The sequence below is a fragment of the Vipera ursinii genome, assembly GCF_947247035.1.
Source record: "Vipera ursinii genome assembly, chromosome: Z".
NCBI classification, from domain to species: Eukaryota; Metazoa; Chordata; class Lepidosauria; order Squamata; family Viperidae; genus Vipera; species Vipera ursinii.
In genome coordinates this window covers 107,958,917-107,985,029 of record NC_139517.1, presented here as the reverse complement: position 1 = coordinate 107,985,029, position 26,113 = coordinate 107,958,917, and the positions used below count along the sequence as shown (strand labels likewise).

At 33.7% G+C, this 26,113-nt stretch overlaps 2 protein-coding genes across 7 annotated transcripts in view; one reads left to right on the top strand and one right to left on the bottom strand.

The window, feature by feature from the left end:
• Nucleotides 1–1,198: 1,198 nt before the first annotated feature.
• Nucleotides 1,199–10,833, top strand: LOC310650207 (protein lifeguard 1-like; the record flags this gene model as incomplete). Its single annotated transcript, XM_083379039.1, has 8 exons — nt 1,199–1,254; nt 3,021–3,074; nt 4,506–4,596; nt 6,440–6,477; nt 6,564–6,651; nt 8,972–9,061; nt 9,161–9,298; nt 10,684–10,833. 8 exons carry the CDS (start codon nt 1,199–1,201, stop codon nt 10,831–10,833), a joined length of 705 nt encoding a protein of 234 aa, XP_083235165.1.
• A 495-nt stretch (nt 10,834–11,328) lies between these two features.
• The window catches only part of ANKIB1 (ankyrin repeat and IBR domain containing 1), a 63,012-nt gene continuing 48,227 nt past the window's right edge, over nt 11,329–26,113 (bottom strand). For 2 of the 6 annotated variants that reach the window (XM_083377254.1, XM_083377257.1), the window contains 4 exons: nt 25,269–25,320; nt 17,959–18,070; nt 16,293–16,426; nt 11,329–16,084 (listed from right to left, as the gene is read on the bottom strand). In XM_083377254.1, coding sequence (XP_083233380.1) covers nt 15,350–16,084; nt 16,293–16,426; nt 17,959–18,070; nt 25,269–25,320 — 1,033 coding nt within the window. In that variant the 3' untranslated portion in view covers nt 11,329–15,349. The remainder of the gene's footprint in view (nt 16,085–16,292; nt 16,427–17,958; nt 18,071–25,268; nt 25,321–26,113) is intronic. The other 4 variants (XM_083377258.1, XM_083377259.1, XM_083377256.1 and 1 more) reach the window with 4 other exon arrangements.

Below are 26,113 nucleotides of genomic sequence, written 5' to 3'. Positions count from 1 at the left end.
GAATGAAATTTTAATAATATATCTTTCATTTCCATTGCCAGCTGCAATGTTGTCTGGCAGCAGTCAAAGATTAATTCATTCATATCCCATCAACATTTTTTCATTTATGAAACAATTTCAAGAAACAACATAAGCCAAAAAAAGAAAAGAAAATGCAAAACATTTTGTTTTGAATTCAGCAAATGATGTTGCTTGTTCTCAGCATTAATTCATTTCTTCATGCAACTTACAGCTGTTCATTTAGTAATTGTTTGAAGTTACGACGGCACTGAAAAATGTGACTTATGACCATTTTTCACTGCAGCATCACATGATCAAAATTTGGTTGTTTGCAAACTGGTTCATATTTATGAGAGTTGCAGTGTCTCGGTGTCACGTGGTCACCTTTTTCAACCTTCCAACAACCAAAGTCAATGGGGAAGCCAGATTCACTTAACCACATTACTAACTTAACAACTGCAATGACTCACTTAACAGCTATGGCAAGAAAGTTCGTAAAATGGGGCAAACTTCCCTTAACAAATATCTCACTTGGCATTAGAAAATTTGGGCTCAATTATAGTCGCAGGTTGAGGACTACTTGTAATCAAATAAGTAAAAAAAAGAAGAATATTTTAACTATTTTCCTGTGTTGTCAATGGAAATTATGGGTTTAACAACATGTTCCTCTTATGCATCTCAGCGAGTTACACATATTTGCTACTCCCTAGTTCAGAGGTCTTCAAACTTGGCCCTTTTATGATTTGTGGACTTCAACTCCCAGAATTCCTCAGCCATCTTGCTGAGGAATTCTGGGAGTTGAAGTCCACAAGTCATAAAAGGGCCAAGTTTGAAGACTCCTGCCCTAGTTGATTCATAGGACTGATAATCATAGGAAGAAACAACAGCAAAAAATTTGCTGCTTTTCATCTAAGAAAGTTGTTGAGCACACAGTTGTTCAGTGTCTGAAAAAGCAACTGATGTATATTACATTTGAAAGGAATAACCTCCTGGGGGAACAAGAGGTTTTTATTTACATTATCTAACCTTACATATTTGGTGAACTGAATAATCCATGGATTTATTAAAAAACGGTGCCATTTTTGCTTTCTGGATACCGTTTAACTTCCAGACAAAACTTGATTGCCTGATTTGTTTTAAATATATAATCTGAAATTATTTTTCTGTTTCCTTAGCCTTTCTTTGGAAATTATATCTCATGTTGGCATTTCAACTGGGTTATACTGATGCTATAATATGTATGTTCATCTACTGGTAAGTGTGCTTTATTGCAACTGTCACCAACTTGGTGGCATCAGGATATGTTGGAGCAATAACTCTCGCGGGTACCTAAATTTAGCAGCAACTGGTTCCAACAATAATGCAATAATTGCAACAATAATGCAATTCAACTCATTCCATTACATGTGAGCTCCTAAATACTGCACACCATTGAAAAAACAGTTTTTTGCTTGCAGCCATATATGCCACTAGAGGTGTGCAGGAGATCTATCACATGATTGATAGATCTGGTCACATCAGTATGACCAGCATGCCTTGAATGGTTGAGGGTTGTGTATATTTTTCATATTATCTGCCACATTGCAGAAGGTGCATTTTCTCCCAGCCTTTGTTCCAAGCTGCATGCTCTTAGCCAATTGTTTCCTAATCTTTGACATGTGAAAGTCTAATCTTTTCATCCTTTTCTCATTTTTTCTTCCCCCATGTTGTTGCGTAGTGAGTTCTTGTAGGCATTGACCAGACAGATCTGATGCAACATGATTTATTGCATGAATAACAGAACTGAACTCAACCGACAGACTGACAGATATTTATACATGCCGCCACTAGGCGGCAACCAATCGGATTTAAAGCTGGTTTCCCAGCTCAAATATAACTTTAGTTTCCCTCCAAAACAATTGGAGATCCATTTAAACAAAGACACATTAACGGTCAATATAACACACAACTCATGTCATATTTCATTTTGGTGGATCCAAGTATTTCTCCTCTTACTGTGAGGGAAAAACACCCTCTGCAAATAAGGTGCAACTTAGGAAAACATAAACAAGTTCAAAGTGACTAACAAAGTTATTCATTATAGAACTTTCATGTTTTTTAGGATTTGAATAATGGAGGGGGGGGTCAAATGTCTCCTGTTCCTTGTCTTTCCACAATGTTCACTGCTTGAATTGCATCTGGGACACAAGGTCTATTATTCAGGCGATATAGAAAATTATGTGCTAAATAGTTTGTTCTATTGTTCACAAAGTAACAAAGGTAAATACATTTCCACTAGAATAACAGCATAACAGAGGTGGAGGGGATCTTGGAGGTCTTCTAGCCCAACCCCCTGCTAAGGCAAGAAACCCTTTACCATGTCAGACAAATGTTGTCCAATCTCTTCTTAAAAACCTTCGGTGCTGGAGCACCCACAAATTACCCAAAAATTATGGATGTCAAATTTTGATTTGAAATACAATTTTAAATGCAGAAAAATGCTCAGCTGTACAGAAAGCACCATTTAAATATACATAATGGACTTATGCAAAATCTACACTTACAAATTTATATCTGACAGTTTTTCTCCTGTGGTTAAAAATTATATTCTGCTACTAAACAGCTGCTTTGTATGGACAGCTGATTTCCCCCCCCCCCCTTTGGATGGAAAAAAAAATCCAAACCATCTTACTGGGCTACTGTTATGGGAAAAAGTAGGAAGAGCATTGGACACACACAAACACACACACACAAACATCACCTTTTGTTGACACAGAGGTGGATTTTTTTTAAAAAAGTAATTTCTTCTGTATAATTATTCAAAACATAATAATTGTAAAATATTTTGTAAATGAAGTTCCTGATGATTAACATGCTTTATGTTGTTTTATTGCATTTTGAACCTCATTATTTTAAATATTGTTTTGATCCTTACTGAATATAAAAAGGTAAGATGGAAGTATTTTAAAATTAATTAAATAAATTACTAATTATTTCCATTGTATCCTTTCTGTAACTATATTTGAATTTTTTTGGTCTAGGAAGTACCTTAAAATATGGGTTCGGAGACGTCCATGGTTTTGCTATTCTCTATTGTAAGTATTATATATAAGTCCCAATAATAAATATATGCAACTGTCAATTATTAAAATCTGCTCTTTAGTAAGGTATTATTTCTTAGAAAAACTATAAAAAACAACATCCCTGAACAAGAAAACAAACAACTTGTAGTACCAATAGGCTAAGAAACATAATAGGGACGCGGTGGCTCAGTGGGTTAGGACACTGAGCTTGTCGATCAGAAGGTCGGCAGTTTGGCAGGTCGAATCCCAAGTGCCACGTAACAGAGTGAGCGCCTGTTACTCGTCCCAGCTTCTGCCAACCTAGCAGTTCGAAAGCACGTAAAGATGCAAGTAGAAAAATAGGGACCACTATGGTGGAAAGGTAACAGCATTCCGTGCGCCTTTGGCGTCTAGTCATGCCGGCCACATGACCACGGAGATGTCCTCGGACAAGCGCTGGCTCTTTGGCTTTGAAACGGAGATGAGCACCAGCCCCTAGAGTTTACCTTTTACTAAGAAACATTACTTAATAATATTAAGCAAATATATTGTATATTTGATATAAGATGACCACCTATCTAAAATTTCATCAGAGTGTTTTTGATTATTATGAAAATAATCAAAGAGAAGTTGTATGCTCAGTAAATTGGATTGCAAGGTAAAGTCATCTTGCGTTAACTCAGTGTCAGGAGATTCTACGTTATTCTACATTATTTTATTGGTAGCAATATGGAAGGGATTTGCAATTTCTTTCCAAATGTATTTTTTACTTCCAGTCTAACCTACAACTCTAATTAGAGGAGGCCATCCACCCAAGTTCTAAGTACATAGAGTCAGTCCTGTTTAGCCTCAAAAATTAGCCAAGGTCAATTACGTACAGAATTAAATTAACCTCTTAGTTGAGTTTTAATACAGAGATATTCTTATAAAAATCATGACACAGTTCTAATACCATAACTAGATAGAATCTCTGTCTTATTGAGATTTTAAAAATGGATGCCAGTCTGCTAACCAAAATGGGGAAGGGGTGATTCTACTCATCTGTCAAGCTTTCATGTCCTCCAAATCTACCATGGAAACTCAGTCAAGTCATTGGGGCTGTATGTGTGAGTTTGAAAAGCATCCTTTCAAATTTCCACTGAGAAAAGCAGCTCTATTTATAGGAAACCTGCATCAATTATTAATCCAATATGGTTAGAGTGAAATTTGGAACTGATGTTTGCTCTTTGAGAAAAGGTGTGTTTACTGTAATATCTTGTGCTTCATCACTGCATTTCTTATAAAGAAATTAAAAGATCTATTCAGTTTATATTGTTTTCCTTTAAAGGCATTTTATTGGATTATTAAATGTAAATGTGGTTTTATTTATAATTATTTATTGAATGTTAATTTTTTATTGTATCAATTGTAAGATAACAGGGCATTTTAAACTCTAAGATAATAGTATGTTTATCTGATTTTTAGACCAGCAATCGTGCTAATAGTAATTGCCTTAGCATGTTGTGATCAAGCCCGAAGAAAATTTCCTTTGAATGTCATTTTATTAGCATTATTTGTAAGTATCTCTTGAAAGTAGTGCTCTATATAATAATGATATTTTAATATCAGTTTATTATATACAGTATGTCATTGCTACCTTTTGCTGCACCTAGGCTCTGCAATACTTTATAATTTGAATAATGTGCTACTTGGCTTTTACAGTAAAAATGAAGACAGATAGAACTGTCTAGTGTGATATTTTCCATTCCAGACTGAAATGTGCTGGACCAGAATTTCTGCCAATATCGTCCCAGGTCCCAGCCAGCTTGGCTAATGTGGCATCAGGATAGAGAAAGCTAATCTAATTCATATAAAGTTCAAAATAATAAAAGTCTGTACTTCCTATCCTACAGCTATTTCCACCCCCAATATAAGTTTTGGGGAAATGCTGTTTCATCCTTATATTGCATATGATAGCAATTATAAATATGCAGTATGTTGGCATAAACAGCCCGAGAACGTTCATTAAAGTTGTCAAGCTGAATTGGTTAAAAAATTATTTTTCCTCCATAGTTGGTTTTTACTCTAGCATGTTGTAAATTATATAACTCATCATGATTACCTTAGTACTTATGCTATACTTAATTAGCTACCTCAGAGTCATATCTTAATTACTAATAGGTCACAAATCTCTTCAAATTATTTTTGTTTACTATTAGTGGTGTATAAGGATAACTGCATTTTATAAATGATTGCATCTAGGAATGCACCTGAAACATACAATAGCTACAAGTATTTGACTGTTGTCATTTGCACTTTTTCAAGTGAATAATAACAAAATAACAGAGTTGGAAAGGACTTTGGAAATTTTCTAATCCAATCCCTGGGTATACCATTCCAGACAAATGACTGTCCAATCTCTTCTTAAAAACCTCCAAGGATAGAGCATTCACAACTTCTGGAGGCAAGCTGTTCCACTGATTAATTGTTCTGACTCTCAGGAAATTTCTCCTTAGTTCTAGGTTGGAATTCTCTTTGATAAACTTTCATTTGTTACTTCTTGTCCTGTTGTTAGGTGCTTTGGAGAATAGGTTGACCCCCTCTTCTCTGTGACAGCTCAAATTTTGGAAGACTACTATCATGTCATCTCTAGTCCTTCTCTTAGTTAGGTGAGACCTACTTAGTTCGCAACTAAGTGTTTTAGCCTCCAGCCCCTAATCATCTTTATTGCTCTTCTCTGCATTCTTTCCAGAGTCTCAACATCTTTTTTGTGACCAAAATTGGATGCAGTATTTCAAGTGTGATCTTACCAAAGGAGTATATAGCAGTACTAATATTTCACCTGCTCTTGATATTATCTCTCTATTGATGCAGCTTAGGACTACATTGGCTTTTTTGGCAGCTGCAGCACACTGCTGGCTCATACTTATGTGGTTATCCACTAGGACTGCTAGATCCCTCTCAGAATTATTGCTGTTGAGCCAGCAGTGTTATTCTATATCTGTACAAGTGGTTTTTCTTGCCTAAGTGTAAAATCTTACTTTTTTCACCACTGAATTGCACTTTGTTGAATAGGACCCAGTGTTCATGTCTGTCAAGATTCTTCTAAAACATTGGCTTTTCCCTCCATCTGCACATTTATAACTTCCCATTATGTTCCCTCATCTGAATCAATTTAATACAGTATATCTCTTTTTAGTTTAACATAATTTTACAAAACATACCTATACAAATACTGTTTAGTACATAGGTTTTTTTGGCTGGGAATTTATATGTAAAAATTCTATATGGTAGAATGAATTAGTTTTTTTCTGAATTGGAAAATGAAGAATTTCCTTCAGAAATAAATGCAAAAAAAAGATATTATGTAAGATAATAGTAATAATACATGTAATGTAATAAGTTATTTTTATTTTTAGACAATCTTTATGGGTACATTGCTTGGATCCATTGATGCGTAAGTTGTTAATGAATAAATTGAATTGCATTGTGTTGATGTGATTATGAATGTTATAGAAATATTTGTGTGTTCTTGGGTTTTAGTTTCTTCGATGCAGACACTTTGATGTGGACTGTTGGTTCTACTTCAGTAGTGACATTGGGACTGCATTTTTTTGCTCTTCAGACAAAAGTAAGCAGTTATGGTTTAAATGTCCTACAGAACTAATTGAGATATGAACAATTAAATCACAATTAAAAATCAGGTATGTTCTGTCTGTTGAACTACAGTGCATTCAGAAAGCATTCAGACCCCCTTCATGTTTGTCAATTTTCAGCCTGATTCTACAGTTGTTGAAATTCATTTTTTTCTCATTAATCTACACTCAGTACTCCATAATGACGAAATGTCTAAGAGTGAATAAAGAGGTTCTATATTGCCTTGCCAATGGGAGTGTCTTAATTTCTATAGCAGGAATGTCAATGGGCCTTAAACTACAACTTATTTATAGTGCATGGGACACCATTAAAGTTCTCTGAAAAGGATTCTCTAGGAAAGCATTTTGTTGGATAATGCTTCCATAAAAACACGTTTTACAATATCCTATACTTACTAAGTTTTGGGAGAAAGTAGCGGAATATATAAATATGAATGTGTAACAAAAGGTAACATTTGCAGAGAATAATATTTTCTTGAATCGCATTCCCAGCACATGGAATTTGACAACTGGGTAATGCAAATAGATTCTCTGTGTCTTTATTATATTTTTTATTTTTATTTATTTTAATTCCATTTATATCCCGCCCTTCTCCGAAGACTCAGGGCGGCTTACAAGCTTAGCAGTAGCCTTCATTCTATGTATATGCCTGCTTATTAGGGCTTTCACACACACACACCCAAGCGGCATTATTACAAAGTCAGCTTAATTGCCCCCAACAATCTGGGTCCTCATTTTACCTACCTCGGAAGGATGGAAGGCTGAGTCAACCTTGAGCCTGGTGGGATGCAAACCTGCACTAATTGCAGGCAGCTGGTGTTACTTAAGGAGGCATTAGCCCACTGCTCCACCAAGGCTCCATAGCTAGAAGAGTGACATTAAGTCCCATTTACTCAATGGAGACCTGGTTATACTTGTTACTTATGAGTTGTTTGCCTATAGACATGGAGTTTGCATGGATAAGTATAATAAAATAGGGGACTCATCTATTCAAAATATAGGTTAAAAATTACGATAGTAATTTTACATTAGAAATACACCTGCACACGTGTGTGTCTCTGTGTGTATACATATACACACACACGTTTGCATTAGATAATTATATGTAGAATTGTAATTATACTGTTAATCATTGTAATGTCATATTATTATTTTTCTATTTTTAATATACTTTTTAAGCATCATGTAATTTTTAAATATTCTATATGCCTGTTTTTTCCTTTTCCTGTTATTTTAAAAGCAATAAAAATAAACAGCACTAATTTGCATTTTTATAGTAATGTGATTAAATATTACAATTACAAGAATAAAAAGTAGTATGCTCAAAAGGTTGTTGAACAAGTAGCTGTTAAATGAGGTATTTGTCTATATTTTGAAAAATAACAAAAACAAAATTTTAAAAATTCGTTCAATAGAAATGTTTGGATTCATCTTTTCCTGAAGTACATTTATTAGTATTAAAATAAATTGTAAATTCTGAGAGTTGAATCAAAGAAAAGACTACTACATAGGGAAAGGAAAGCATCCAAGATATAAAGTGGCATAGAAGATTTTTATTAAGACTGTTCAGTTACTATTGGTCCCAAAGCAGTGGACGGGATCCTTGAGGATCTCATCTGTTTTAGATCTGTGTCGCTCCTGGTTGGTTAAAGCTTTCTAAGAAACATGTAATTGGATCCAAATAGAGGTGACTTCATCTCTGAGGCAATCATACTGGCCCTTCTTCCTCAAGAAACCATCATTGGACCCACAAGGAACATCTCTTTGGTGGGTTTAGAGCTTTGAGATTCGAAAGAGCTTTAAATCCACAGGAGACATGCTTCTTATGAGAAGTAACTGTCTGGTGCACTTGTGGAAAGTCCTGTCTTTCTCTGACCCACTCACCTGCTTTTCATTCGGCTGTGGTTTTGAACACCACTCTTAATGGAGCTGCCTTGTGTTCCTCATTTCTTCTCTGGAAGTTGCCTTTTACAAGGTGCTGAAGACCTGGTTCTTCCACCTTACTGAAATCATTGTGTATGTGTGAGTCATCCATCATCCCAGGTACAATGTTCTGTTTCAATTTTGCATTGAGTTGACTGCCATATAAATTTAAGAAATAAAAATTTAGCAGAGATACTAAGTTTGGTAGGGACTCCAGTGTATTTATTAAGAAACCAATTATGAAAATGTTGTGATGAGGATGAAATGGGATTACTTAGAATTTTTCATTGTATGCATCATATTATTCAGATATTCTAGATCTTAATATTTGTGAGATGACAAAAATATGATTCTATTGTTGCTTCTCTTCAGTGGCAACTTACCATCACATCTGGAATATTGTTAGTCATGTTGCTTTCATTAACCATTACTGGAGTTCTTTGTATCTTCATGCAATCACAAGTAAGTGAAGTACTTTCATTTTTTTGTCTCAGAACTTTTTTGTTTTACCCATTTGATTCTTAATTTCATAAGCTATTTCCTATCTTGTTAAACGCTAAGGAAGAATGCAACTATAATCATTTTAGCTTTTATACTGTAATTATGGTTGCAAATACTTTTAATTCTGCTAAATCAGCCTTTGGTTTTCCAAATTCAGCTGAACTCAGTCATGTGGAGTCTCCTGGTACAGTGGTACAGGTAATATGGCACTGTCTTTTCAATGCAATTGGAGGTACAATTTTTATGATTTTTTTTGGCTGGAAGACTATAGTTTCATTAGAAGTACAGCATTTAACTTTTATATGTGGAATTTTTACTGAAAGCATATCAGACACTTCACAAAAGGTAAACATATTTGGGGAAAAAGCAAGAACTGGTAAGCAGGTAAATGTATAATGCCAAAAATAGTTTAAATGCTAGCTCTCTAGCAAAAAGAACCTGTGGAGCAACACTCTACATCAAATAGACAGAAGGATGAGCCCAATATGGCATATTTTTGGAATAAATGAAGAGCTTGCATGTAACAGGTGGGCCACGAAGGGGCACAGCTGGCATGCAACTTCATATAAACAAATTATCTGGATAAGAAGTCCCATCATGGTAAATTAATTGTTAACTCCCAAAGGGGTAGATGAAGCATATGAAGAATGTCACCACAATTCTCAATTTAGGACCAATTTAGTGAAGTGTTGTCCTATTTTACCCTTACACAGTGCTGCAATGAAGAAGGGTAGAAACATCTGAAGATGTCAAACCATCAAGAAAAGATGGTACAAAAATAGTCATTACCACAGGGCCCTCATCTAACTGACAGTTAAACCCTCCCCCCATTTTTCCCTGTAGTATGTTTGCAGAGCAGACATAGATCATTGGTTCTGTTCATTTTAAAAGCAAAATAGTACAACTCTTAGACAAGTAGCTTCAACTTAAATCTACATCAAATCCTTAACCCAAGGAAAATACTTGCCTTCCAGGAAATGGACAGCAAATCACATGGATACTACTATATTTTAAGGAACCCTAATTACTTTTGTTCCTGCTTAATTCTAATTCAAAATTTGTATTTTGCAGTTGACAGAAGTATTTTATTCTGGTGTTGGAACACTTCTTTTTGGCATAGTAAGTTTTTAACTTAAATTAGCTACAGATCAAATCTATACCACATAGTGAGAGGCAAACAGCACTATGCAAAACTGAAACTCATTACAGCTTATTTCTATTAAAATGTGTCTTAAATGATTATCTGAATTAGGTCATCAAAATTTATGACCATGTCTGTTTTGCTTACTTTCTAATGAGTTTATTTTCTGAATATAAACCTTAAGATGATACCATTGTATTAGAAATTCTAACAATAATTACAACAAAAAGGGATTGTTTTTATTAATAGAGAGCTTTACCACATTAAAATATTAAGATCACTTAACTAGATCTTTGAAGGTTAAGGTGATAAAAACAGTTAATTATGCAAACTGTTATGTTAGGTAATTGCTTTTAAAATAAATTATATCTTCTGTGAGAAGTGAGAGGAAGATTTAGTAACATAAATGCAATAACTGCATTTTTCTTTTGTTTTTTAAAAGTACCTATTGGTCGACACACAACTAATGCTGGGAAAGAAGCATCATTACCGCCTGAATCCAGATGAATATGTATTTGCTGTATTGAATGTCTACATTGACATTCTCAATATGTTTTTATTTATTTTGAGATTTGTTGGTTTCATGAAGTGAAAAGAATGCTATATGGGTTGAATAAAGAAGATTGTACAAAAGTAGCAGTTTCAAGAGAACTTCCAGGCAGAAAAAAAAGAATTTATGAAACATTTATAGAATTTATGCCATAACAACACTACAAAAATTTGAATCAAACAAATATAATTCACACACAGTTAGTCCTTGGTTGATTACCATTTATTCAGCTAGTCCCCAAAGTTATGGCTGATGCAGCAGTAACATGATAAAAATTCAGCCATTTATCAACCTCTACACATTTACAACTTCAGGGGCATTTCAGCTCTCCCATCCACCTATCTCTCCTCCTCCCCTCCATCTTAGTCTTTTTTTACTATCCTGCTCAGTGGCACTTCTTGCTGATGCTGGCAGCGGTAGGGATGAGTTGAGTTTTGCCCAGTGGCATTGGGAGTGCTGCCTCAAGCCACAGCCAATAGCCCTATGTCACTGGGCAAAACTCAACTCATTCCCATAGGGAAGGCTGTTGGCTGTGGCTTGAGGCAGCACTCCCCAGTGACAGTGGTGGTGTGCTGGAGCTTATATAGCTGAGGTCCAGGAATGATGGTGGCCAGTTGACAATGCTGAAGGTCCCAGTGCTATTATATAGGGTGGCAGAGATGGGGGAAAGATAGGCAGGTGGGGGAAGGTGTAGAGGAGGAAGTCCCTTACTTTACCAAGGTTGGGGGCTGACAGGGACTAAGCTGGGAATGGCTTGGTTTGGTTTGGCCCCTCACCTAAGGACCAGTGTCAGGGACTGAAACAGCGACTGAAATTGTGAAATTGCATTTTTCAACTGCATCACTTAGATCGAAATTCTGGTCTCAATTACCCATATCAACAAAGACTACCTGCAAATGTAGTATAGAAATGTTAAAAGTGTAAATAAATATCTACAAAGATATAATATTTCTGAAAGACTTAAGACGTTTTATAATCTAACATTGGAATAAAGGTTGACACCAACTTTATTCATTTATCCTTCTTATAATGTTTATTAGATCTGTTAACAATAAACATTTCAAATGAATGATTGATATTTCAGGGCAAATTTGCACTTCAATCAGTATTCCTTCCTGGTTTCAGTTTAAAAAATGCACAAGTAACTGAGATTTTTCTAAGCAGAACTATTAACAGTGCTATTTATTTTCATTAGAGTTTCAGCTGTTAAATGCTTAATTATCTTTGGACTATTTCTGTTCAAAATACCTATTTCTAACATTATACAATGTTTGAAATAGAATAGTGAGTTTGATCTCAAGATTCCTTTCTGCATTCAGAAGATGTCTTCTGCTTCAGGGGGTTTGGTTTGATTTTATAGGTAGTCCTTGACTTATGGCCGTAATTGAGTCTTAATTTTCTGTTGTTGAGACAGTTAAGTAAATTTTGCCTCATTTTACAACATTTTAACCACAGTTGTTAAGTGAATCACTGCAGTTGTTAAGTTAGTAACATGGTTGTTAAATGAATCTGGCTTCCACATTGACTTTGCTAGTCAGAAAGTCACAAAGGTGATCACATGATTCTGATTTGCTGCAACCATCATAAATATAAATTAGTTGCCAAGGATCTGAATTTTGATCATGTGACCATGGGGATGCTGCAACAATTGTATGTATGAAAGCTGGTCATAAGTCACTTTTTTCAAAATGCAGTTTTAACTTTGAACAGTCACTAAATGAATAGCTGTAAATCCAGGACCACCTGTATTGCAGATGATGTTTGTTCTTTACACAGGAACAAACTACTTCTGTGCAGCATAAGAATTATTAGTAAACCCTCTACTAGAAAATCTCAGCAAATTGTTGCATACCAGTATGAACTTTTTTTATTCGAAACACCATTCTTTCATCTAAAACAATATTTGGTAAAGAAATACAAGGGATAAAAGCAATTAGTTTAAGTAATAAATGTTTAATCAAAATTTTTACATATTATTAATAGCATTCATTTGGCCAAACATCTATACGGTTGTAATATCCTACTGTATATAAAGTGGGAATGTATCAAGTATATACTATGAAAGTGCAAATACCATTTTCAAGATTATAGTAGTTTTGTTTTTCTTTATAAAATTAATTGGTTTACAAAATAGGCTTGCCAAACTTTCTTTCAGAATTCTAAATTCAATTAGTGGGATGGTCTTAAATTTTAAATGTGTCAAGAAAATACAAATTTAATATGCTAAATTTCATGCTCAGAATAAATTTAACAATGGAATATACTTCACAATTTAAACCAAGTTACAGAAAACCAGAACCCACAAACTTCACTATCATCACAAAAAGCACTCATACATATCTTCTCTTAGCTTTGCAAGACATCTTAATGCAATATACAAAACCATGTAATATTCTATTTGGAAATTAAAATTCAAGGAAGCTGTATGTGTATTTAAAATATTTAAGACCAATTAGTGATGACAGTGTCTTCAAGATTTATTTTAACTTAGAAAGGTTTCTGTAATAGCTTTCTAAAGAGATAATTTTCCAAGACTAGAAAAAGGGAATCAACACCAATACTTTCAGGACAGGTCAATTAGAAGCCAAGCTAGAAAATATAATGGAGGTATAGCATATAATAACAGAGAAGCAGACTACTCCTTCCAAATAATGTCAATAAACAGAGTTTTTTAAAAATGGATTAAATAGTTAATATTTAATTTTATGAGCCACAGGGACTGCAAGATCCCAACAGTTATGCTTAAATGAAGGATTTAACACTTTTTTTTGTAACACCTAGTAATCAATATATATACCTTTTCTGCCATCAAAATACCTTACTGTACACAATCAGTAGCAAGTTTTTGTATCAGACATATCATATCAAGTCAAACGAAAAAGAAATGGAGTATTTAATTCATTTTTGCTTCTGTTAACCTAGATTTTGATTATATGCAAGCAAAACAGTAATTTAAAACAATTACTTCTAGTTAAAGTTACAATCTGCATCACTAATTTACAATGAGGTTTTGATGTTTTTAAGCCAATTTCAACAAAACTTTTCTTCACAGTAGGACACTATTAGGGAAGGTTTGGGGTTTTTTGTGTTTTTTTTTACAAAATATGAAACACCAATCATACACTAAATGAACATTGTGCAGTTGAAAAGAATACATTGTAGTGTTTATTATTTCTGAAAAACGTTGACAGTTATGATACTCCCTGCGTAACTATAGTGTCTACAAACAAGGAATTTGTCTGAACAGCTGAATTTCACGCCCACTTTGCAGAGTGCCTGTGCTGGAAACACACACTCTTATTCCTGTGTTTCCCTCTCTTTTCAGCTGAAGCTCATACAACTTCACAGAGGGAAACAAGTAGGCTGGATGGAAATACAGGAGGCACACACAGATACTAATATATGCTGTACTGCCCTCAAATGCATGCTGACAAAGATAGGGTAGGGAGAGAAGGAGAAAAATAAGGCTCTCTGGAATCCTATGGGGATCCTTCAAGGTGTGCATGCTATACCTGTACGGGGAAGGCTTATACCCTATATAGGTACTGAGTGGAAAGGAAAGGCCATGAGTGGTTTTATGGAGGTTTCTGCAGTTCATAGCATAGTATACTCCAGAACAGATAACTAATATTCATTTAACTGTGGCAACTATTTAGCTTAGGCAAAGGCACAGTAACATGTTGTTTGTGATATTATTAATCTTTCCTGGGTTGGGTGGCGGCAAGGAGGCTGTCTCTAGCTTATGAAAGTTGCAAACTTGGTTGTTTTGTAAAATGTTACTGCTCAAAGCAACTGCACTCATAGTGCATAGAATGAATAGAGAAGATGGCACTTCTGTTAAAATGTCTTTTCAACTGAGCCAACTTGGCTGTTTAAAATAATGCCTTTAATAGGAGAATTAGATTTAATTAAGATAAAATTATGCTAATGCAATCATAATGTTGATGAGTGAAATTTCAAAAAGCTATGTCTCTATGTGTACGTGTTCATGTGTATGTGTTCTTTACATCCTTAAAAATAAGAGCATAAAAATAATACTGCATATTTTTATGTTGATTTGCTGCTCAGTTTGGCACATCTGTACTGGTATATAAACATGAAAAGTTTACTCGAATTAGAAAAAGTTCACTTTACTTCAGTTCATACTGTTACTGATTAACTGGGGGAAATAAGACATAATTTTAGTGCTAAACCTTTTTAAAGGATAAGACAAATGAGAGAAAAAGGAGAAAATGTTTTCTTTAAACGAAGAAAGGAAGCCTTTCAAGTTAAGGATCGTCAGCCTAAGGCTAAATAGATAATGCATTATGTTTGGAACATGGAGTACAAGCTTTTTACTTCCTCCAAATAAGCAAGCCGTGTTACTGTCCAATGTAATAGAAATTCCCTGAAAGGTTCAAATAAGCTTCATAAAGAACACCAAGGAAATTTCTGTTTATCCCATTCTGGTAAACAACTGCTAGCGTTGGTCAAAGTTTCCACTATATATTGTACCATTGGTAATTGCCTAGTCATTTTGGCTCCACAAACAATTCATGTTTTTTCAGACTTTTTGTGATTATACCAAATGCACATGTTCAGCCCATTCAGGTGAAGTTTTAGATGTCTGACGCGAAAGATCTGAATTTACAATTTGACTGCTAGTGTCTCCAGAAGCATCTTCACTTGGTGGAACTGTTTCTCCATAACTAATGTCTCCAGCTGCAGCACCTTCTTCTCTTTGAGTGCCTTCATTTTTGATGGCCTCTTCAGAAGGTGCATTTTCCTCTAGAAGATCTTGTCTTACTTGTGGCTGCTCCATTAACCTCTCTTCAGTACTGGGTTGCTCTGAATCATCATCTGCTTCTGTAATTGCGGAAGGAATGAGTGCAATACTCTGAGGATTCATGTCATGGAACCAAGCCATTATGTTTCCAAGGAGATTTTCATTTATATTAAGATCTTGGCTACCTGAGTCAGATTCACCAGATGCTGAATATAAGCCACTTCTTGTATTATTGAAAGTGCGAGAACTAAGATGGTCTGTCAAAAACTGATCACTGTCTGCACTTAATTTTATCAGGCTATCACCAAGTTCTAAAAGTTCAGTGCTACTTAGAGCTGCTCTTGGATTATCTACATTTACTGGGCCAGATTCTAATCTTGTAGGCAAAGAAGTACCTATTGCTCCTAATGAAGCTTCATTAGTCAGGAAGTCTCTAGTTTCATCGTCAATAACTAGGCCAGATTCTTGCAATGATAACTGAATAGCAAGAAGTATGTTTGGATCATCTTCATCCAAGGAACTCAGAGCCTATAAGAGATATCAAAATTAAGAAATGCCTATATACTGTATGCCAGTATAATCAATAATGATTATTTCGGCTAAGACTCTATTTGAAATCTTATGTAGTCAGTTCTATAACTAATAATATATATTTTCTAATAAGCTGATGAAGTTAGAAGATAGACAGATACAAGCTAAAGAAATCAAATAGTAAAGAAAAGATAAAGGACTATACCTGCAGAGAATCCTGGTTTTCAGAGCGACTAACAGGAGTATAGTCATGAAGAGAAGAGCTGTGAAGGATACTCATGGAAGCTGAACTCACCATGGAATTACCATGTCTTCTGTTACTGCCAGCTTCTTGAGTATCTGCTCAAGGAAAGTTTACAAATTAATACAAGGAGCTTACTTGTCTCTCTCCCCGTCTTTTAATCCACTGTTTTTATGTGAACTGAAGTGATGCTACAGAATATTTGGGATTAAAACATCTCTCCCTCTCTCTCTCTCTCTCTCACACACACACCACAAATGTTCTTTTAATAACTTTGGGGAAGGAAAGCCTTCAAGTTAGTCTTTGACACATGGTGACTGCTTAGGTTAGCTCCTCCAGTTTTCTTGGCAACGTTTTCAATTTCCCCATTGTCTTCTTCCTAGGGCTGAGAGAGACTGGTGCAAGATCACTCAGTTGTCTTCATGCCTAAGACTAGAACTCATTAAGCTATATCAAGCTGGGAGGTGGCTTGAAGAATTATATTGAGAAATTGGAAATGTAATATTATTTCAGATGTTAAGGAATGATTATTGGAAATGTGTGATCTATCTGTTCTTGAAAAGAAAAAATAGTATCTTCTATTTTTAGTATTTAGTATTATATAAATACTATTTTAGTATTTAGCATTTAGTAATAGCATTTTCTACTAATCAAAGGATAAAGCAATATGTGTTACTATGTCAGAGATTTTGTGATATTTTACAACATTTTGTACTAATAATATTACAATATTCTATGAGTAAACCAGTAAGTATTGATAAGTATAAAATTTCTTTTTCTTTTCTTTTTTGGTTTGTATTGTTGGTTGGTTGGAGGTTTAGTTTGTATTCTTGTCTTTTCTATTTTTTTTTTTGCTTTGATGTCATTTTTTTTAAGTTTAAAGATGGTTCTATTATTTAACATTTAAGAATGTTAAATAAAAATAAAAAGACAGATTTCCAAAATATCAAGATACAGTGCTTTTTTTTGTCATAGAACACACTGGAACAGAGTTCTGGCACCTTTTTTCAACAGATTTTCCAATTTTAAAAGTAACTTTTGAAAATTTGATGTTTGGTCCACGTGGATGTGAATTGCCCTGTTGAGCGTAGCACATCAGCGGCAAAATCATTAAAACAGTGCATGTGGGCTGCTTGTGTGTCGAGTCTGATGCATGCGTACTTCGTCTGCACTGGTTGTGATGGTACCACTTGGCTTGTGGCACTGCTCGGCTTGTGATCGGTCGTGTGGTTGTGCGCTGAATGCTTACTGTGGGTGGCGACCATTATGTTTTGTTACACAACTGACATGTATGGGTGTGTGTATAGTGATTGACTAAGTGCGAAAAGTAAATAATTTCTTTATTTTTAAAAATTGTTGGTGAATTGAAAATCTTTTTAAAATTTTTGGTGTAAAAGTGTGATCCCAAATTTAAAAAATGGGAAAAAATACTATTTAGTTCTTAACCACCGGTCCTGCTAAGAATTGAATATGTAATTTTTTAAATAAAAGATTAACAAGGTGTGAGTTCTGGTACCTTTCTTCTTACAAAAAAAGCACTGTCAAGATATGATAGTCCTCCATTAAACTTCTGATTAAAAAAAGAAAATCAAGCTAGTTTAAAGGAAAATAAAACTGTAGAAAACGTTACCTAGTGTACTCTCACTTGGATCATCAGGATCTGGGGCATTACTCAGCAAACCCTGCATATCTCCACGTCGGCGCTGTCTGTGTCTCCTCCGATACTGAAATTCAGCATATTCCTGCATAAACCAAATGTTACAAAATACAGGGAAGCATGCAGTAATATATTTGGAGCACAACAAACAGCACGCTTAATGGAAAAAAAAACACTCCCTGTGATTTTATGCACGATAAAATCACTTGTTTCATAAAAAGTAAATAACTAAGTAGCAACCAACACCATGCAGTTTTTGTAAATAAAACTCCAAAAATACCAAAATTTGCTAAATAAATTCAGCTAATAGATTAATGAAGCTGCTGCTGCTGCATGATTGGTTGCATATATATATATATATATATATATATATATATATATATATATATATATATATATATATATATATATATATATATGTGCCTGCATTATTGATATTGCAGTTCTTATTCTTCTTTTATCCACGCTGATACAATGTAGCAGATTTGATGAACAGACTTTTGCTTCCCTTCTACTCTTTGTATAATAAAATAAATACTGCAAACAAAAATTGCCTGGTAATGTCTCTGTTAAAACACTTAGCAAGTACACCAGCTCAGTGTTCTTTTCTTATTAGTTAATTATCAAAATAATCTGCAGCAGTTTTAGTGAGTGTCATATTGATAAATTATACCTTTGGATTTAGTACCCTAGCAAACTCATGGTCATGAATCAATATTTAAAAATAATATTCAGTTGGTCTAATCAACATATTTTCCATTAACTGCTTATTACGTAATGTGAAAAAAAATTCTTGACTTACAGTTCTGTGAAATCCTGGAACAATTTTTGTTCAAAATGAACAGGGTGACAGTTGATTATTTTCAGTCACTTTATTTTGCTTTATCTTGTGCTTTTTTTTTTGAAGGAACACAGAAATCTGTAGCCCAAATTACTTTTAAAGTGTGCCTAGTCCTAACTGACAAGTATTCTTTATTTCAAAAATCAAGAGCGCAGGTCAAAAATTTGAGCACACATCCACAATTGCAATGGAACTCAATGGGGGACATATGAGTAGGCATTGTAAACCTAAGATATCAGCAATATTTATTTGTTGTCCAGAAATGGTATATATTTCACATAAGCCTAACTAGCTTAAGTTTGTGACTAATTAGACTGTGGTGCTAAAGTTTGAGGGAGGGGTTGAAAAGACTGTACATTATAATGTTATTATTTCTAACTAATATCAGAATCAGATGCTGTCAGTGATATAAAATGCATGAAATAGTTTAGAGGAAATTCTTGGGGGAAAAATTGTTGGTTTAGTCAATGATAAGAGTTCTGAATTAGACAAATCTTTTCATCTAATGCTTCTAAGATGACTTTTTTTTACTAACTTGCTTCAACTTTTCAAAATATTCTCATCTTAAATACTGATCAAGTTTAGTTTAGGTAATAATTTCATTGTTTAGCGTTATATAATAAACAGGCTAATTCTCAAATAAATCATTAATTTCTCTCATACCAGTTATACAGCAGTGCAAACTTCAAATAATATTTACTGATTTTGAATAATTAAAATGTTTTATTGCAAACATTTAATTATTGGGGAAAAAAGCCAGCCAGTTTATCTGAATATAAGAAGCAAACTATAGTCTTGCAAGCATAATGCTATCCAGTGACTATAAAAAGGAAATATGCATAAGTATGCAATTGTATAAATCACAAAACTATCCTAAAGAAAGGATTGAAGAAGGAAAAAAACCCCTTCCTCTCTATCCCAGTTAATTAGCTTCGCATTTTCGTATTTATATTTTACATGCCTGCTATTAGCAAGATTTATTTTTTAATTTCCTTTTCATTTCCCCCCACTCTTTTGTACCTGCTAACGACACATTAGGCTGGGGCTACTTGGGCTCTTATAGCTACATGGAAAGTGTTTCTTTGATATTCATTTTTCCAGTTTTTATTCACTCCACTGTGCTATCTTTCACAGTACGATGAACTCGTTCATACAAATGATGCTAATTGTAAGGCACAGATCAAAAACAAAATGCTAAAGATAAAAAGGCATAGTCAACTATGCTTTTACACATGTGAATAATGCTCCTGCATAGTAATTGTGTCAGAGTTGCAGCAGTCTTTTTGCTGGAAGCACTCACCACCAAATGGATACACTTGATCATAGTTTCCACCTGTTCCTTTAATTTCCCAAAACTGGCTCAGCCCTTGAAAAAAAATGAGTCCTTATGAGATGTCAGGAGAGGAGATAATAGCTGAGTGATTCCAGAGATGACTATCTGAAGAACTACAGTCAGAGGTAAGCAATCTGTATTTTTAATCCATAGTCTCTGTGGTTGTTTTGTAAAGATAAGTAACAAGCTTACATTAACAGAGATACAAGAATATGCCCAAACACATAAGTACAAAAGAGCACTACCTTCTCAATTTTTTTTCTGTAATTTTTTTGGCAATAATATTGAATGAAAAATTAGCAGTTATTTATATAAGCCCAATGAAAAGAAAATAACTTTGGAAAAACTTTCTAAAAGAAGATCTCTGCTTGCAAGGTAGTGGATACTCACTTTGCAAAATTGATAAGTAAGGTTAGCCAACTTTGGTAGCATATGAATAACCAAAGCAATACAATCCACACAAAAATCTAATGCACTACAAATATCTAGGATCTGATGTAAAAGAAAGTGAAGCAAGTAAGACAAGTAGTTGATAGGAAGCAGAAACAAATTTGTGAAAAAACATTATATAAAACCAATGTTTAGTTCTTGTAGTGGTAGAAATAGGGATGATCAACTCATAACGGAACACAACCAAATAGACACCATTACTATCACCATGTAACTTTTAATAAAAGATTCTTGAAAAGTAAGTGAAATTAAATTTTGAAATATAGAGTGTAGAAAGTAATTCACAGGTCCCTAACAAGATCAGAAGTAGACTATCTCATCCAGGTGGCTACATATGTGTAATGGGTCCTTTTAAGCCGAAGTCAGGATTTTTATCACTTCCTTTGAAAAGAAATTGGTGGAACATTTCACTAATACTAAAGGGAATGATCTTTTGAGACAACATACTAAAATTCTGCTATTCAGTAAGAACATCTAATTTTTGCAGCAACTGAAAGTTTTATGTGCCATTCCATGAAATCTCTGGCTAACACCAACTCTTGGGATTCTGACAAATAACTTTAAATGCTAAAAATGGCCATCACTGTTAAAACCACAGGAGGACGAAGCCTTGCATTTTAAGAGTAAACCAAATCTAGCCTATTCTCTGGTATATCCATACAGTTTAAAATATAGAACAAGAGCTATTTTATTATTTATTTCCTTTCTTTACAAGAATGCCACTTAAGAGTTTATCAGTTGCTTCTCTAAATACAATGAAAATAAATCCTTGGAATGCAATAAAATTAATCTCCTAGAATTGGGGAAAAGTACTGGAAAATGAGATTGCTGATGATTTGACCACCAGAACCAGAGATCATTTAAAAACATCATCCTTGGGACAAGCTTAGAAATGCTCAATTCCAGAATGTTCTCTCCCTACTGGATAGAATGTCTGAGAATAATATTAAAATTAATTCAAGGCAAATTGATTTGATGGACAATTTAGGGCTTATTGATATATGCAGACAGAATCAGCAATTCAAGAAAATACACCTACTTTTTCTGAAAAACAGGATGCTTTTCCAGGATAGATATGATTTGCATTTCAAAGAATCTGGCTAGTATACTAAGGTTTCTAAAGTAGGGATTCAACCAAAGACTTTTTAAGATCATAATCCTATAGGTTTATGGAAAAAAAATCCAGTTCTTAAGTTTTATAGAAATAAGAAATAGTGGAGGATTGTAAAAAATATTTTTTAGAAATAATTTAGATAAAAATACTGATTTAAGAATTTGGGACACAAGTAAAACTTTTATCAGAAGTTATTTTAGACAATATAATAAGACAAAATAACAAAAGAAGAGGCAGAAGAAAGCATAACCTATTTTGGATGATATAAAGAGACAAGAAGAAAAATTAAATAAATTTCCACTCAAGGCAAGTATGTCTTAACAAAATAAAACGTCTACATTATCAATGTTAAGTTAGAAAAATGGAAATAAAAATGAACTATATAAGCAATAAAACCCTTGAGTTTGCAAACAAACCAGGGAAATGGCTGGCATATAAATTACAAGAAAATAATGTTGAAATTTCAAATGAAAGATACTGTACTAATGGATAGCATAACAATACAGAAAGCATTTTATCAATATTATTTCATCTTGTATAATGCAAGTAACTTATCTCTGGAGAACATAGATGATGCCCTAAAAAACAAAATGTACTGAGAATTACAGAAGAACAAAAATTTTGAATGGATCTATAAAAATAAGCGAAGTTTGTGAAGCTACAAAAAAGATTAGCAGAAAAGGTTCCTGGATTGGATGGATTTCTAGGTTCTTATTATAAATGTTTTGAGAATAAACTTTTACAATCTTTACAAAATACAATGGATATCCTAGAGGGAGGAAAAACGCTAGGAAGTTGGAAAGAGGCTAATATGGTAGTAATACCTAGAGGAACAAAATTTGGCTTTAACAAGGAAGTATGGATTGATATAATTATTGAATAATGACTAAAAGTTGTTTAAAACAATTCTGACTGATAGACTAAAAGTATTTTTTTTTAAATTATTCATGAGGATCAATATGGATTTCTACCTAGAATACAGTTAAAGCACAATATTAGAAATGTGTTAGCCATTTTGAAATATTTGGCATAACATAAATGAAAAATAAGCCATTTGATTTTCTTAAATGCGTACTAGTCCTTGGATTGGACCTTCTTGTTCAAAGTTTTGGAATAATTTGAACGTGGCTTTCTTACTGAAAGTTTTGTAAGATAATGAACTTTGGAAAGAACTTTATATAAAATGGGTAAGATTGATTTATACTTCATAGGAAGCATGAATAATTGTTAACGGATATCAAAGAAAGGATACAGAAAGGAATAGGGCGGGGATGCCCACTGTCTCCTATCTTGTTTATTTTGGTTTTGAAATACCGAATTATAAGACAGGATAAGAGATTGAGGGAGTAATTTTAAAAAAAACACCTTACAAGTTCTGCAGGTTACTTTGTGTTGTCTTCTTAGCAGCATTCACTCTTTCATCAGACAAAATTGTCTGGAACGTATAAAGGCACTTCAAAATTACAGTGGAATTGTGAACATAAGAACATTTCATCATGCTTGGTGGATATGTAGAAAATTTTGGATTCAAATACTGATTCAGAGGATTTTAAAGTTTAAGGGATAACTGAGACCAGAAGTCTTTATTCTGGGATTGATGAAAAAAGATTGGAAAAAAGTCTCAGAACTTGGTTTTTTTCTAATATGATAAGTACAGCCAGATTATTGTACCGTATTTATAAAGTTTCAGCAATACTTACAATGGAAGATTGGTTCATGAAGATGATGAAGATGCTGAGATGGCCAAACTGATTTACTGGATTAAGGAAAGGTTATTATGTTTACTGTTGACTGGAAATCCTTTACAGACTTTTTGCGTATAACAGAATAAATGAATTTATGATTTATGGTTTTGATGATTATACATTAAATTATAAAAAGAAGAGAGTCAGGTTGAGGATTTAGAAAAAGAGGTAAATTTATAAATTGTAGTTATAACTGCTGTAGAAAAGATTGAAGCCACATCTTGTTATCTTTTTTCTTTTTTTCTATTTTCCATTTCTTTCACTTCTAGTTTTTCTTTTATTTCTATCTCTTTTTTCTTGCTTATGTATATTAAGTATTAGTTTTTATCTTCATTTTTAAAATTTTAAATAAAATTATGAAAAAGAAATGCTTAGTTCCAAAATAAATAATATCAACTCCAGAGAAAAGGTTGCCAACAGTCATCACCCATCCCCATTTTCAGATGTACAATTCCTTCAAGCTTGTTCAATGAAGCAATGGCAATGTATACAAGACAGATGAGACAAAGAGACTGTCTATAGTCAGAATACTTCCTGAAGGCTATTTTATATGACACAAAGTATGTAGTTTCTCGAATGGTGTAGGGTGGAATGGACTGAAGCTCAAAGTTGCATGCAGAGCAGACAATAATTTTTTAAAAAGAAAAGGTTTTAAAATGTAAAACTACAATTGTCATCCACAAAGAAAAACAAGAGGAAACAAATGTTCTCTGAGAAGAATATCCAGATGCAATTGCTTATTTTGCAGTAAAAAAGAAACTGCCCAGAGATGGGTAGAAACTACAGCCAGGAATATACATGCTGGAATAAAGATATTCCTGCCAAAAGATCTTCCACAGCACTAGATATTTCCTGTATTTCATTTTTTAAAAAAAAATTATCTGAATATAATACAAAATACAAAAGAAAATAACAGGAAAACAAGGGAGGAAAAAAGGAAGAGAGTGAAAAAAGAAAGAAAAGGCATTGATTTTCTGCCTAGATGTTTCCAACATGAACTCTGTGCAGGAGCATCAACTTTATGGGCAAGATACCAAGAGCACAAAAAAAGATAAATATCTTGGCCATCACATGACAGATGTAAAAAATATGTTTCCATGACACAAAAAAGAAAATTAAACTCTTCTGGTAATCTGGTACAATGTTACATCTAGCTTTTTTGTTTGTGATCCAATGCCTGTGCAGAAAAATAGTTAAAACCTGTCTTACAGGAACATATTTGCACCCATTAAAAGGGAAGAGTTTTAAATACTTATAACTATAAGACTATAATCAAATAAGAAGCATTAAAAAGAAAAAAAATGAAAATTATGTACCAATATCATAGCTACATAGTAAACTCAATTCAGGAGCCAGCTCGGTAAGTGATTGTTGTTTTGTGGTACACTGTTGGCAAGGTTGCTGTGCCATGACAACCTTAAGTGAAGCTTTCATTTTCTAACAATCAGGAACAAGTAGGGAACTTCATTTGCAAGGGATGGAACACTCTCATTTGTTTAACTAAGTTCAAAATTCTGTTTTAGTTGTGACAATTATCACCATTTGCCCTGCCAGAGCTCAAGTAGACCTTGAGAAGCTGGAAGACCAGGGTGCCCGATCAAACCCTTAAGGATAGAAATTCACCGCTAGATAGAAAAAAAAACCTTGCATTTGTAAATCTACAAAAAATAGAAAGCCTATCCACACCTTGCAAACTTTTATACAATTTGCAACAACATTGGGAAGCTATTCATGCAAAGTGTAATTTCTTAATCATTTCTGTAATAAGCAAATTCATATAACTAAAATGACAAAAATTACCTCGGGGGATGCAAATCCTAAATATTCCCAATCCCATGTTCCACCAGCAAAGCTATAAATTAAACATACTTTGTTATTGGAGAACAGAATTAACTATGAACAACTTCCCCTTAATCAGACAATTGAAAAATTATTTGCTAATTAGCTATAATTTTAATAGCATTAATAAGCCAAGAAAATTTAAAAAAATTGTCAAGATTTCAAATTATCAATCTAAACATTCATTCATTGCATGGACACAAAAACATCCCACTCAATCCAATCCCACCAATTTGTTTATTTGAAGCATGGGTAGCTAGTGCTACTTCCTAGTTGGCCAATAAACTGCAACATTTTAAATTATTTATAATTTCAACTTTCTTGGCTACCACTAATAAAGACTCTGGGTAGCTAGCAAGGATTAGAACAGTAGAACAATTAAAACAAAATTCTAATGATGTGGGAGAGGAGGAAATGGAACCAAACAATTCAGTAACATCCAGCCTTACATCCTGCTTTCTTGAAAGCAAGCAAGGTCAAGGATCTGTGGATCCTGGAGGAAATTTTCTGCTAATGCCTCAGGAAAAGGTATAACATACATAAATATTAGAATGGACAATAACTACTTTGAGAACCTAATAGTCTAATGCAATATTTGAATCAGAAACATTCAAAATTATAATTCAACCTTCTATACCTTGTGCTGAAAATGAGTGGTTGAAGTAATATTCTCTTCTCTGAAGCAGTTCAAGAAGAGCCCATTAACCTTGTTAGAAACATTTTCACATTTTTTTCTGTCATAATGATTAATTTTCATGTGTAATTCTATTTTCAAGGTACTACCTTCTCATTTATTTAATTTATTT